We start from the raw sequence: 15245 nt of genomic DNA, 5'->3' as shown, positions 1-15245 counted from the left end.
AAAAGTGGGAAGGGTATAGCCTTTCCACTTTTGTCAAAATCGGCCAAAAATGACATCTCTTGAAATTCTCCAAAAATCAGACGGTATAATCGAAATTGAACGCTGATTTCGATTTAGTGATTGGTTTTCTCTTTAGACTAGCCGTTTAAAAAATTAACGAAAACAGTTCTGTTAGCGCACCAACTTCATTTATGGTTTTTAACATGTAAATGAAAAACTATAAGACCAATAGAAAAATAAACCTGATTTCCGTGATTTTCATTCAATTCTGAATCTAAATCATGTATTTTAAGCCAAATTTGAAATTTGGCCAAAAATGAAAAAGTGGGAAGGGTATAGCCTTTCCACTTTTGTCAAAATCGACCAAAAATGACATCTCTTGAAATTCTCCAAAAATCAGACGGTATAATCGAAATTGAACGCTGATTTCGATTTAGTGATTGGTTTTCTCTTTAGACTAGCCGTTTAAAAAATTAACGAAAACAGTTCTGTTAGCGCACCAACTTCATTTATGGTTTTTAACATGTAAATGAAAAACTATAAGACCAATAGAAAAATAAACCTGATTTCAGTGATTTTCATTCAATTCTGAATCTAAATCATGTATTTTAAGCCAAATTTGAAATTTGGCCAAAAATGAAAAAGTGGGAAGGGTATAGCCTTTCCACTTTTGTCAAAATCGGCAAAAATCAAAATGACATCTCTTGAAATTCTCCAAAAATCAGACGGTATAATCGAAATTGAACGCTGATTTCGATTTAGTGATTGGTTTTCTCTTTAGACTAGCCGTTTAAAAAATTAACGAAAACAGTTCTGTTAGCGCACCAACTTCATTTATGGTTTTTAACATGTAAATGAAAAACTATAAGACCAATAGAAAAATAAACCTGATTTCCGTGATTTTCATTCAATTCTGAATCTAAATCATGTATTTTAAGCCAAATTTGAAATTTGGCCAAAAATGAAAAAGTGGGAAGGGTATAGCCTTTCCACTTTTGTCAAAATCGGCCAAAAATGACATCTCTTGAAATTCTCCAAAAATCAGACGGTATAATCGAAATTGAACGCTGATTTCGATTTAGTGATTGGTTTTCTCTTTAGACTAGCCGTTTAAAAAATTAACGAAAACAGTTCTGTTAGCGCACCAACTTCATTTATGGTTTTTAACATGTAAATGAAAAACTATAAGACCAATAGAAAAATAAACCTGATTTCCAGTGATTTTCATTCAATTCTGAATCTAAATCATGTATTTTAAGCCAAATTTGAAATTTGGCCAAAAATGAAAAAGTGGGAAGGGTATAGCCTTTCCACTTTTGTCAAAATCGGCCAAAAATGACATCTCTTGAAATTCTCCAAAAATCAGACGGTATAATCGAAATTGAACGCTGATTTCGATTTAGTGATTGGTTTTCTCTTTAGACTAGCCGTTTAAAAAATTAACGAAAACAGTTCTGTTAGCGCACCAACTTCATTTATGGTTTTTAACATGTAAATGAAAAACTATAAGACCAATAGAAAAATAAACCTGATTTCAGTGATTTTCATTCAATTCTGAATCTAAATCATGTATTTTAAGCCAAATTTGAAATTTGGCCAAAAATGAAAAAGTGGGAAGGGTATAGCCTTTCCACTTTTGTCAAAATCGGCCAAAAATGACATCTCTTGAAATTCTCCAAAAATCAGACGGTATAATCGAAATTGAACGCTGATTTCGATTTAGTGATTGGTTTTCTCTTTAGACTAGCCGTTTAAAAAATTAACGAAAACAGTTCTGTTAGCGCACCAACTTCATTTATGGTTTTTAACATGTAAATGAAAAACTATAAGACCAATAGAAAAATAAACCTGATTTCAGTGATTTTCATTAAATTCTGAATCTAAATCATGTATTTTAAGCCAAATTTGAAATTTGGCCAAAAATGAAAAAGTGGGAAGGGTATAGCCTTTCCACTTTTGTCAAAATCGGCCAAAAATGACATCTCTTGAAATTCTCCAAAAATCAGACGGTATAATCGAAATTGAACGCTGATTTCGATTTAGTGATTGGTTTTCTCTTTAGACTAGCCGTTTAAAAAATTAACGAAAACAGTTCTGTTAGCGCACCAACTTCATTTATGGTTTTTAACATGTAAATGAAAAACTATAAGACCAATAGAAAAATAAACCTGATTTCAGTGATTTTCATTCAATTCTGAATCTAAATCATGTATTTTAAGCCAAATTTGAAATTTGGCCAAAAATGAAAAAAGTGGGAAGGGTATAGCCTTTCCACTTTTGTCAAAATCGGGCCAAAAATGACATCTCTTGAAATTCTCCAAAAATCAGACGGTATAATCGAAATTGAACGCTGATTTCGATTTAGTGATTGGTTTTCTCTTTAGACTAGCCGTTTAAAAAATTAACGAAAACAGTTCTGTTAGCGCACCAACTTCATTTATGGTTTTTAACATGTAAATGAAAAACTATAAGACCAATAGAAAAAAAAACCTGATTTCAGTGATTTTCATTCAATTCTGAATCTAAATCATGTATTTTAAGCCAAATTTGAAATTTGGCCAAAAATGAAAAAGTGGGAAGGGTATAGCCTTTCCACTTTTGTCAAAATCGGCCAAAAAAATGACATCTCTTGAAATTCTCCAAAAATCAGACGGTATAATCGAAATTGAACGCTGATTTCGATTTAGTGATTGGTTTTCTCTTTAGACTAGCCGTTTAAAAAATTAACGAAAACAGTTCTGTTAGCGCACCAACTTCATTTATGGTTTTTAACATGTAAATGAAAAACTATAAGACCAATAGAAAAATAAACCTGATTTCAGTGATTTTCATTCAATTCTGAATCTAAATCATGTATTTTAAGCCAAATTTGAAATTTGGCCAAAAATGAAAAAGTGGGAAGGGTATAGCCTTTCCACTTTTGTCAAAATCGGCCAAAAATGACATCTCTTGAAATTCTCCAAAAATCAGACGGTATAATCGAAATTGAACGCTGATTTCGATTTAGTGATTGGTTTTCTCTTTAGACTAGCCGTTTAAAAAATTAACGAAAACAGTTCTGTTAGCGCACCAACTTCATTTATGGTTTTTAACATGTAAATGAAAAACTATAAGACCAATAGAAAAATAAACCTGATTTCCGTGATTTTCATTCAATTCTGAATCTAAATCATGTATTTTTAAAAAAATTTGAAATTTGGCCAAAAATGAAAAAAGTGGGAAGGGTACCTTTAGCCTTTCCACTTTTGTCAAAATCGGCCAAAAATGACATCTCTTGAAATTCTCCAAAAATCAGACGGTATAATCGAAATTGAACGCTGATTTCGATTTAGTGATTGGTTTTCTCTTTAGACTAGCCGTTTAAAAAATTAACGAAAACAGTTCTGTTAGCGCACCAACTTCATTTATGGTTTTTAACATGTAAATGAAAAACTATAAGACCAATAGAAAAATAAACCTGATTTCAGTGATTTTCATTCAATTCTGAATCTAAATCATGTATTTTAAGCCAAATTTGAAATTTGGCCAAAAATGAAAAAGTGGGAAGGGTATAGCCTTTCCACTTTTGTCAAAATCGGCAAAAAATGACATCTCTTGAAATTCTCCAAAAATCAGACGGTATAATCGAAATTGAACGCTGATTTCGATTTAGTGATTGGTTTTCTCTTTAGACTAGCCGTTTAAAAAATTAACGAAAACAGTTCTGTTAGCGCACCAACTTCATTTATGGTTTTTAACATGTAAATGAAAAACTATAAGACCAATAGAAAAATAAACCTGATTTCAGTGATTTTCATTCAATTCTGAATCTAAATCATGTATTTTAAGCCAAATTTGAAATTTGGCCAAAAATGAAAAAGTGGGAAGGGTATAGCCTTTCCACTTTTGTCAAAATCGGCCAAAAATGACATCTCTTGAAATTCTCCAAAATCAGACGGTATAATCGAAATTGAACGCTGATTTCGATTTAGTGATTGGTTTTCTCTTTAGACTAGCCGTTTAAAAAATTAACGAAAACAGTTCTGTTAGCGCACCAACTTCATTTATGGTTTTTAACATGTAAATGAAAAACTATAAGACCAATAGAAAAATAAACCTGATTTCCAGTGATTTTCATTCAATTCTGAATCTAAATCATGTATTTTAAGCCAAATTTGAAATTTGGCCAAAAATGAAAAAGTGGGAAGGGTATAGCCTTTCCACTTTTGTCAAAATCGGCCAAAAATGACATCTCTTGAAATTCTCCAAAAATCAGACGGTATAATCGAAATTGATCGCTGATTTCGATTTAGTGATTGGTTTTCTCTTTAGACTAGCCGTTTAAAAAATTAACGAAAACAGTTCTGTTAGCGCACCAACTTCATTTATGGTTTTTAACATTTAAATGAAAAACTATAAGACCAATAGAAAAATAAACCTGATTTCCGTGATTTTCATTCAATTCTGAATCTAAATCATGTATTTTAAGCCAAATTTGAAATTTGGCCAAAAATGAAAAAGTGGGAAGGGTATAGCCTTTCCACTTTTGTCAAAATCGGCCAAAAATGACATCTCTTGAAATTCTCCAAAAATCAGACGGTATAATCGAAATTGAACGCTGATTTCGATTTAGTGATTGGTTTTCTCTTTAGACTAGCCGTTTAAAAAATTAACGAAAACAGTTCTGTTAGCGCACCAACTTCATTTATGGTTTTTAACATGTAAATGAAAAACTATAAGACCAATAGAAAAATAAACCTGATTTCAGTGATTTTCATTCAAATTCTGAATCTAAATCATGTATTTTAAGCCAAATTTGAAATTTGGCCAAAAATGAAAAAGTGGGAAGGGTATAGCCTTTCCACTTTTGTCAAAATCGGCCAAAAATGACATCTCTTGAAATTCTCCAAAAATCAGACGGTATAATCGAAATTGAACGCTGATTTCGATTTAGTGATTGGTTTTCTCTTTAGACTAGCCGTTTAAAAAATTAACGAAAACAGTTCTGTTAGCGCACCAACTTCATTTATGGTTTTTAACATGTAAATGAAAAACTATAAGACCAATAGAAAAATAAACCTGATTTCCGTGATTTTCATTCAATTCTGAATCTAAATCATGTATTTTAAGGCAAATTTGAAATTTGGCCAAAAATGAAAAAGTGGGAAGGGTATAGCCTTTCCACTTTTGTCAAAATCGGCCAAAAATGACATCTCTTGAAATTCTCCAAAAATCAGACGGTATAATCGAAATTGAACGCTGATTTCGATTTAGTGATTGGTTTTCTCTTTAGACTAGCCGTTTAAAAAATTAACGAAAACAGTTCTGTTAGCGCACCAACTTCATTTATGGTTTTTAACATGTAAATGAAAAACTATAAGACCAATAGAAAAATAAACCTGATTTCAGTGATTTTCATTCAATTCTGAATCTAAATCATGTATTTTAAGCCAAATTTGAAATTTGGCCAAAAATGAAAAAGTGGGAAGGGTATAGCCTTTCCACTTTTGTCAAAATCGGCCAAAAATGACATCTCTTGAAATTCTCCAAAAATCAGACGGTATAATCGAAATTGAACGCTGATTTCGATTTAGTGATTGGTTTTCTCTTTAGACTAGCCGTTTAAAAAATTAACGAAAACAGTTCTGTTAGCGCACCAACTTCATTTATGGTTTTTAACATGTAAATGAAAAACTATAAGACCAATAGAAAAATAAACCTGATTTCAGTGATTTTCATTCAATTCTGAATCTAAATCATGTATTTTAAGCCAAATTTGAAATTTGGCCAAAAATGAAAAAGTGGGAAGGGTATAGCCTTTCCACTTTTGTCAAAATCGGCCAAAAATGACATCTCTTGAAATTCTCCAAAAATCAGACGGTATAATCGAAATTGAACGCTGATTTCGATTTAGTGATTGGTTTTCTCTTTAGACTAGCCGTTTAAAAAATTAACGAAAACAGTTCTGTTAGCGCACCAACTTCATTTATGGTTTTTAACATGTAAATGAAAAACTATAAGACCAATAGAAAAATAAACCTGATTTCAGTGATTTTCATTCAATTCTGAATCTAAATCATGTATTTTAAGCCAAATTTGAAATTTGGCCAAAAATGAAAAAGTGGGAAGGGTATAGCCTTTCCACTTTTGTCAAAATCGGCCAAAAATGACATCTCTTGAAATTCTCCAAAAATCAGACGGTATAATCGAAATTGAACGCTGATTTCGATTTAGTGATTGGTTTTCTCTTTAGACTAGCCGTTTAAAAAATTAACGAAAACAGTTCTGTTAGCGCACCAACTTCATTTATGGTTTTTAACATGTAAATGAAAAACTATAAGACCAATAGAAAAATAAACCTGATTTCAGTGATTTTCATTCAATTCTGAATCTAAATCATGTATTTTGAGCCAAATTTGAAATTTGGCCAAAAATGAAAAAGTGGGAAGGGTATAGCCTTTCCACTTTTGTCAAAATCGGCCAAAAATGACATCTCTTGAAATTCTCCAAAAATCAGACGGTATAATCGAAATTGAACGCTGATTTCGATTTAGTGATTGGTTTTCTCTTTAGACTAGCCGTTTAAAAAATTAACGAAAACAGTTCTGTTAGCGCACCAACTTCATTTATGGTTTTTAACATGTAAATGAAAAACTATAAGACCAATAGAAAAATAAACCTGATTTCAGTGATTTTCATTCAATTCTGAATCTAAATCATGTATTTTGAGCCAAATTTGAAATTTGGCCAAAAATGAAAAAAGTGGGAAGGGTATAGCCTTTCCACTTTTGTCAAAATCGGCCAAAAATGACATCTCTTGAAATTCTCCAAAAATCAGACGGTATAATCGAAATTGATCGCTGATTTCGATTTAGTGATTGGTTTTCTCTTTAGACTAGCCGTTTAAAAAATTAACGAAAACAGTTCTGTTAGCGCACCAACTTCATTTATGGTTTTTAACATTTAAATGAAAAACTATAAGACCAATAGAAAAATAAACCTGATTTCAGTGATTTTCATTCAATTCTGAATCTAAATCATGTATTTTAAGCCAAATTTGAAATTTGGCCAAAAATGAAGAAGTGGGAAGGGTATAGCCTTTCCACTTTTGTCAAAATCGGCCAAAAATGACATCTCTTGAAATTCTCCAAAAATCAGACGGTATAATCGAAATTGATCGCTGATTTCGATTTAGTGATTGGTTTTCTCTTTAGACTAGCCGTTTAAAAAATTAACGAAAACAGTTCTGTTAGCGCACCAACTTCATTTATGGTTTTTAACATGTAAATGAAAAACTATAAGACCAATAGAAAAATAAACCTGATTTCAGTGATTTTCATTAAAATTCTGAATCTAAATCATGTATTTTAAGCCAAATTTGAAATTTGGCCAAAAATGAAAAAGTGGGAAGGGTATAGCCTTTCCACTTTTGTCAAAATCGGCCAAAAATGACATCTCTTGAAATTCTCCAAAAATCAGACGGTATAATCGAAATTGATCGCTGATTTCGATTTAGTGATTGGTTTTCTCTTTAGACTAGCCGTTTAAAAAATTAACGAAAACAGTTCTGTTAGCGCACGAACTTCATTTATGGTTTTTAACATGTAAATGAAAAACTATAAGACCAATAGAAAAATAAACCTGATTTCCGTGATTTTCATTCAATTCTGAATCTAAATCATGTATTTTAAGCCAAATTTGAAATTTGGCCAAAAATGAAAAAGTGGGAAGGGTATAGCCTTTCCACTTTTGTCAAAATCGGCCAAAAATGACATCTCTTGAAATTCTCCAAAAATCAGACGGAATAATCGAAATTGAACGCTGATTGTGATTTAGTCATTGGTTTTCTCTTTAGACTAGCCGTTAAAAAAATTAACGAAAACAGTTCTGTTAGCGCACCAACTTCATTTATGGTTTTTAACATGTAAATGAAAAACTATAAGACCAATAGAAAAATAAACCTGATTTCCGTGATTTTCATTCAATTCTGAATCTAAATCATGTATTTTAAGCCAGATTTGAAATTTGGCCAAAAATGAAAAAGTGGGAAGGGGTATAGCCTTTCCCCCTTTTGTCAAAATCGGCCAAAAATGACATCTCTTGAAATTCTCCAAAAATCAGACGGCATAATCGAAATTGAACGCTGATTTCGATTTAGTCATTGGTTTTCTCTTTGACAGTGAGGTAAAACATAGTTATAGAGAAGAAAACAATATTTTAAAAGTGAAATGGTTGGTTTTCCCATAAAACGCTGTAGACAGCGTACCACAGATTGGACACAAATTTGATTTTCGCATTTGCGGAGAATGCGCAACGTAGGATTTCCAACTGCTCCATAAAGGAAAAAAGTATTTTGTATTTGTATTTGTATTTGTATTTGATTTTATTTGGTATTTGAGGTTTTGGGAGAAAAAATGTATTTTGAAGGACGAGTATTTTAAAATATAGTATTTGTATTTTTAAATACTCGTTTTTTTCAAATACGATACACTGTTAATTTGTCGGGCTTATTTAAAATCCTGGCCGAACTTCATTTCCACTAGATGGCGTTGGAGATTATCAGCCCCTAGTGTCTAAACTCTAAAGTAAAATCATGGTAAAATCGAACTAACTTGTGTTTTTTTGTCATGTGATTGTTGTTTACTCTGTTGGAACGTTGAAAACGTGTATTTCAGTTACCCTCGTCTCAACAGTATTATTATTTTTAATGGTTATTTTAACCTCTACCCCTATAGCACTACTTTGTTGCCTACACGAAATGTCAGCTGTTGCAGTTGGGTTTAGAATAAGGTAATGTTAACATACTTTTGGAAAACCAGGTCTTGTGTTGTATCATTCTGGGTAAAGTCATTGTTACAAGCAGAACTATGCATGATATGTGGTGAAAATTGATGGTTTTTACATTTTCAATCAACAGCCAGGTTTCAGGATAATTAAGCACATACTACTTTTACATATACAACGTATTAATGTAATTTTGCTTCAGTTCTCTAGATATTTTTGGGTATATATGTTCCTGAATTAGTTCCAGCAGTTCCAGTTTGAAGTTGTGAATGTTTTATGGGCTTATCTAATTCCTACCTTTAAATAGAAATGAATTGATTTGTAAATTATAATCATTGGGTGTGTTCTGTTGTGAACTATACTCTATACATGCCATTACTTATTGCATAATTTTATTACTTTGTGAATCAATTGTAACTTATTTTTAATTAAAATGCAGATCTTCATGCAGCCTTCTGTTCATGTTCATTCAAAAATTCACATGGAAAGTACTAATTTCTCAATGAAACTAGGTATTCAAAGCTTGTAACTAAACATTTATTTTTATTGAAATAAACCTCAGAAATTCTTACAAGATGTGCTATTGACTGCCAATATTCTACTTCAGTTGGATCTCCAATTTACTGAGAAACTTTCTCTTCGAATTATGGTTAATAAAGAATTTATTTAATGTAAGTTTTATTGTTTTGTTCAAGGACGTTTTGCATTGATATTATTTTGATGTGTACCGCTCTAGAATTAGTAGTATTAGAATATCAATGTAGTTATCGCAATAAAAAATTACCAATTCTTGTTTGAACTTGCTTTTTTTTCTAAATTGGAAAACGAGATGGCGCTGCTGCTCCTTTATACTTGTTATGTGATCAAGCTCTATGTGACTAGTGAAAACCGTATCCCAATATTTGTTAATTATATTACATTCCTATTTAAATTTCGATCAAATCAAATGGTTTGTTATCTACTATCAAGTGTTTTTCAAGTGAAGCATATCAATGGATTATTTTGTGTGTAACAGGTAATTTTGTTATGCCTGCTGCCAAATCCAAAAACTCTTAGCAACTTGTCACTTAGAGATTCCATCATGCTTTTCTATTGCTCATTAGGAGGTATTGTACTTAAATTTTGACAATAAGAATCCAATTTGCATGATTCTGCTTTGATGAAGTAGCTCGTTAAACTAAAATCGAAAAGGATGCTGACTTGCAATCTTCTTGTCATTTCCACTGAGCCGGTCAAGTGGCATGATTTAGTTTTGAGGGTTGAGGTATTAGACTCATATTATGGCATTCAGTGTCAAAGTTTGCATGCTTCTGTGTTTACTTCTAGCTCGTAAACTGAAAGTGCAAAGGATGCTGGCTCTGAAGGAAGATCATTCTTGACCCACTCATCTTGTGTAAGTTCCAATGTGAAAAATGCATCATATTCTTCTCTGTATTGCCAATGATTATCAACAACCAGATCAGCAGTCTTCTTTTATTTCTACTCTGATGGCCAACACACATAGATGTGAACCTCAGAACTACTACTCCTTGGTATTTCAAGTTTCTTTCTTCTCTAGTATTGCTTGTTAAAATTTCAATATGTTATCGTAGGACTGCCAACCCAACGTGTCTAAAAAAATTGCCGGCCCTACAATTTTGACAACAGGCGTATGTAAAAAAAGCCCCTTCTTCACCTCGCCCGTCATCGCTTTGCCCGTCACCGAATCGCCCGTCATCGCTTTGCCCGTCATCGCTTTGCCCGTCGTCGAATCGCCCGTCATCGCTTTGCCCGTCGCCGAATCGCCCGTCATCGCTTTGCCCGTCGCCGAATCGCCCGTCATCACTCTGCCCGTCGCCCCATCTTCCCCTCGCCCGGTCACCCCGTCGTCGCATCGTGGTCGCCCGGTCGCCCCGTCTTCGCCTCGTGGTCGCCCCGTCATCGTGGTATCATTGTTTTATGTAATGTGTGTGTGTGTTAAGTGTAGTGCTAATTAACCCGTTGGCTGCCACCCACTTTGATCCCCTTTTTTTTTAGCTTGTTAGGGTCCGGCAGCGCTGTTCTGCCCAATGGTCTATATGCCATGGGTGGGACAGTTGCACAAGCCGTGTGGCTCAAAGTCGATCGTCGAGGCAATGCACCATTAGGAACTCCCCCCTTGTCGATGCGGTGATGGTTGCCTGGGGTGTGCATTCCCGTAATGGCTTCCATCATCGTGTCAGCCCGGACTTGTCTTCGGACAAGTCCCCCTTTGGTCGCGATCTTTCTGATGGCGATGTAGCTAGCGTAGTATGTAGTGGCGTGGCAGCCAACGGGTTAGTTGTATTTGTGTATGTATGTATTGTATATTATGTTGTATTGTATTATGCTGTAAACCAAGTGGTGGAATTGTGGGTGGATGGAGGGACAATAAAAGCTTTTTACATCTACTTCACTTTTGTATTTATTTGTAAGGATGTAACTTATTAATGTTTTGGGGGTTTGAACCCTAGACTTTAAGCATGCCACTCCAATGCTGTACCATTCAGCTAACTGTGATGTTTTTGTTTGCACTTATCTTTTGTTAAAAACCTTGTATGTAGTGCATGAATGAAAATGAAAATTATGGATTTGATTACTTTTAATAGGTTTTTACTTCTTGCACGCTTTTGACATCAGAAATTTTATCAATTTCCATATTTAACTGCACGGGGTTTTGAACCCAGATCATTCGGCATACCAATTCGGTATTCTACCATTGAGCTATGACTGATGTACTTGGAAAATTCAACTTATTAATGTTTGTGGGCAGGAGTGTAGATAGCCTATTTAATTTGATTCCTACAATCGTTGCAAGGAGTTTTATTGAAACGAAAGATAGCATTAATTATAGTGTAACTTAAACAGGAATCGAACCCGAGACTTTTGATTTTCCAAGCCGATGCTCAACCATTGAGCCATGAGATAGAATTATTTGTTGACTGTACAATCATGTCATCTAGTTGCAGTAAATAGATATATGATACAATGCTAGTGTAATAAATTTTCATTTCAACTTATTTTTTATTTAAATCTATAATTTACTCAAAAACGAAAAAGTGGGAAGGCTTCTTACGTCTTACGTGTATCGTACCACTTCTACGATAAATCCCGTTTTTTATATTGAGTCGTGGTCGCAAATTTTTTAAATATTTCGTCACAAAATGTTGTGTCATGCTCAAGCTTTTAGCTAGGAAACAAGGCAGGTTTAACTTTCGAATACATATTAAATTAACACTTATCCGCATGGGGAGTGACAAAAAATTAACCACACAGTTTGAATATTATATTGAGGTACTTAAATCAAGTACGTAAAAAATTCAATACTTTTCCATGGGTATTCCCTTCGTTCTGAAAATGAATGTATCTGCTTCTGCTGTTACCACTCAAACTGTTCCTTGATTCAAACCGAAGAAATTCTGCTGAACAATAAAATGCACGCACTGGAGAATGATATTACGTTCGTGCAGAATTTCACCTTGCAACAGCTGTAAAAATTTTAATCTTGGTAAGATCTAATGTTTCAGGCTAATAAATTTTAAAATTACAACCTTTTGCAGGAGTGTCAGCCTCTTTGGGTGAACAAGCTCTTTAACAGCTGGTACAGTTACAGCACTTTTTTGTGTTTTTCCCTTCTTCCTACGCTTAATGGGTTTCGGGGGACGTTCCCTGGGGCAATTCATAGCAGGCTTTTCAGCATCTTTTATAATTAATTTCGCTTTTTTAGCATCTAGAACATGGGAGAAATAGTAGATAAGCACATATGAATAAGAAGTTAGCTGAGTTTTAGCTTCACCTGCGATGTTGTCTTCGGAATCAGAGGCATAGCTTATCAAATTGGCCAACGCATTACTAGCAGGTTGTACTCCGGAGTAAATTTTTTCCTTATTCTCCATTACTATTTCACCATCGAGGTTCTGTTTAATGTTTACTAAAACCATAAATTTTATATAAGCCCATCATAAAGGTAAATTGTGTTTTAAACCCTGTTGAGGTAAAATTCAATATAACCTATACTTGATTCTGGTGTCTTTGTACTGTTGAATGGTTTCGTTTCATTTGGTATTGAAACATTTTGTGAAAATTCTGGTCCGGATTGCTGATGTGGCATGTTGTTACTTTTTTTTTCTGTTTTATCATTATCCTTCCTGTTCTGATTTCTTCTTGCATCCCATCCTCTTCCCCTATCTCCTTTCTCTTGCTGTTTTCTATTTTTGGCTGCAAAATTTATTAAAAAATGAAACTAAAAAGCATTGCATTGACACTTCATACCAAATTTTTTTTTTGGTTCATACAGAAGTTCTCCTCTTTCTAATCTTTCTTTCTGCTCAGCTTGTCTACGTGCAACATTTGTTGTAGAGGGAAATCGGCTACAAGAAAGAGTTAATAGCAATAAAATTTAAATGGAATGATTATTATAAAATGATACTTTCGTCTTTCTTCTCTCCATTTTTGTATTTCCTCCGGGGTGTTTAGCCTCATTATTTGTTCAGCAAGTCCTGTCTCATGTTGCATTTGTATATGCTTCTCCACAATTTTAGGATGGGCCACAAATGTGCATCCATTTATTCCACAGGGAATGTGCTCAGATATGTGAATGTTTAAAAGTTCATGAGATCTAAATGAACGATCACAACGATCACATGAGAAAGGTTGAAATTGTGAGTTTTGAAAGTTGCCTTTTTGGAGGTCAAACGTCTTTTGTTTCGTATCATTTTGATACATCTTTGTCACACTATCACCACTATACTGAGGTTGAGGTGCGTGTGGTAATCCTGGGCCAGGATTTAAGTTTGTATTTTGGGGTGAATAAACAGGTGTAAAACTTGGTTTAGGAAGTGTGCCACAGGCAAAAGGATTAGGTAATGCCATTTGAAATCACAAAGAGCTCACACCGTGTGGGAACATCTAAAGTTTCCTTAACAAGTAAATTTAAAGACTTTTGAGCAAACGTATTTTAGTAAGAATAAAGTCTCGAAAACCACGTCCACATGTGCTCCAGCTCTTTAAATCCTGAAAAACAAATCAAATTGTAGTCTGCTAATAAATGTGCTTCGGCAACGTTGCCACAGCATTAGATATATCATTCATTAATCATTATTAATTTATTATCAGAGCCATAGAGGGAGTTGGCTATTAATAAATTTATACTCTGTTATTATGTTGGTAATTGTAACTTGTAAGTTGAACTTGTAACTTGTAAATACCTCCGCATGGTGCAGATCAATCGGACGAAGTAAGCCCGAGCAGAATCCTAGATTATCTATGACTCTGGTCACAGAGTCATAGATTACGAGTACTCAAACCAGAGTCATGGAACCCATGACTGGTTTCCAATTTCCATGACTCTGCTCAAACGCCTGTAAATAAGCCACGCTCAACGTCGCTTTCCGTGAAGTCGATTTTTAAGGCTTTTTCTGGCTTGCTCCCCTCGAAAGTGCTGCACCATGCGGAAGTAAGGCCCAACGTCACTTCTTACAAACCAGATTTTTTTTATCTCGCTCCCTCCCAAAGTGCTGCACCAGGCGGAGTTCTGATTGCAGTAACAAGAAAGATAGAATTTTTGAATACTTGCACCAAGCGGATGTCTAGAGCGATGGCATTTTTGCATTTGTAGTGCATGAGATCTCCGTATGGTGCAGCATTTTCGGAGGGAGCGAGCCCGAAAAAGCCAAAAAATCTGGTTTGCGAAAAGTGAACGTGGGGCGTGGCTTATGTAAATAAGCCACGCAAGTAATAGGTGTTTTATATGGATTGCTTGAACCATCTATGCTGAAAATGGAATGAAAAATGAAACATATAGAAATCTGTTACTAGATGGTGGAAGAATTGCTATTTAAGTGAAAAAGAAGGTTTTTCTTTCGCATAGACGGGCGTCCAACGGAATCAATGCAAATTCGGATCCCTGCCGACGCTTAAATGGTTTCCTGATGGTTCCTCAGATGTTTTCCTTTCTAGCATTCTTAGATGCTCTATTTACACTGGCTTCCGTCACTCTGCGATTTGGAGTAGTTCCAGTTTTCCGTCAAATCAACTATTATGACCCATTTTTACAAGAATAACTTTGTTACCTTGCTACCCGAGGTCATATGAGTATCAAAATTGCCAACAGCTTGCGGTAAGCGCTCGCAACTCTATTATAGAGGCACTATTCTCACGATGAAAATAAACAAGCCTCAAGTTGTGTATGTTAATTTTCAAGTATATCGATTTCCATAAGAAGACGACGTTATATGGTTCTAGAAAGCATTTAAAAAAACAAGCTACTAGTTTTTGGGATGAAATCGAATGCCGTAGCAGTTCGGCTCAAACAAGACAAATCGTTCCCAGCGTTCGAAAACAAAACAAGGATTCTCCGGGAAAAAATAGTTTTAGAGTTTCTGTTCTGTCTTGTTTTTGGTCCGGTGTTAAAAATAGTCTAATACAGCGGTGGTAATTAAATGTACCGATTTTAGTGAAATACTTGGCTAGTCGAAGGCTCATTT

At 34.2% G+C, this 15245-nt stretch overlaps 1 protein-coding gene and 1 long non-coding RNA gene across 6 annotated transcripts; one reads left to right on the top strand and one right to left on the bottom strand.

Moving 5' to 3' along the window:
* Positions 1-8719: 8719 nt before the first annotated feature.
* LOC123468135 lies at positions 8720-11171 on the top strand. Of its 4 annotated transcripts, none has more exons than XR_006642083.1 (7): positions 8720-9251; positions 9326-9712; positions 9779-9869; positions 9932-10027; positions 10090-10156; positions 10222-10295; positions 10356-11171. It is a non-coding gene; the product is annotated as an uncharacterized LOC123468135 (long non-coding RNA). The 4 variants fall into 4 exon arrangements; XR_006642082.1 differs by having other exon boundaries at positions 8720-9275; positions 9339-9712; XR_006642081.1 differs by having other exon boundaries at positions 8720-9712.
* Positions 11172-12031: 860 nt separating this feature from the next.
* Positions 12032-15091, bottom strand: LOC116929955 (nuclear fragile X mental retardation-interacting protein 1). 2 transcript variants are annotated; one of them, XM_032937287.2, is made up of 6 exons: positions 13190-15091; positions 13033-13130; positions 12772-12978; positions 12557-12691; positions 12312-12490; positions 12032-12248 (listed from the first exon to the last, which is right to left on the bottom strand). In XM_032937287.2, exons 1-6 carry the CDS (start codon positions 13630-13632, stop codon positions 12147-12149), a joined length of 1164 nt encoding a protein of 387 aa, XP_032793178.2. In that variant the 5' UTR covers positions 13633-15091; the 3' UTR covers positions 12032-12146. The 2 variants fall into 2 exon arrangements, with proteins under 2 accessions (XP_032793178.2, XP_032793179.2); XM_032937288.2 differs by having other exon boundaries at positions 12778-12978.
* Between the last annotated feature and the right edge of the window lie 154 nt (positions 15092-15245).

The sequence above is a fragment of the Daphnia magna genome, unplaced genomic scaffold (genome assembly GCF_020631705.1).
Source record: "Daphnia magna isolate NIES unplaced genomic scaffold, ASM2063170v1.1 Dm_contigs301, whole genome shotgun sequence".
NCBI lineage: Eukaryota > Metazoa > Arthropoda > Branchiopoda > Diplostraca > Daphniidae > Daphnia > Daphnia magna.
Note: the sequence above shows the minus strand (reverse complement) of the source record. Positions and strands in the feature narration are given on the sequence as shown.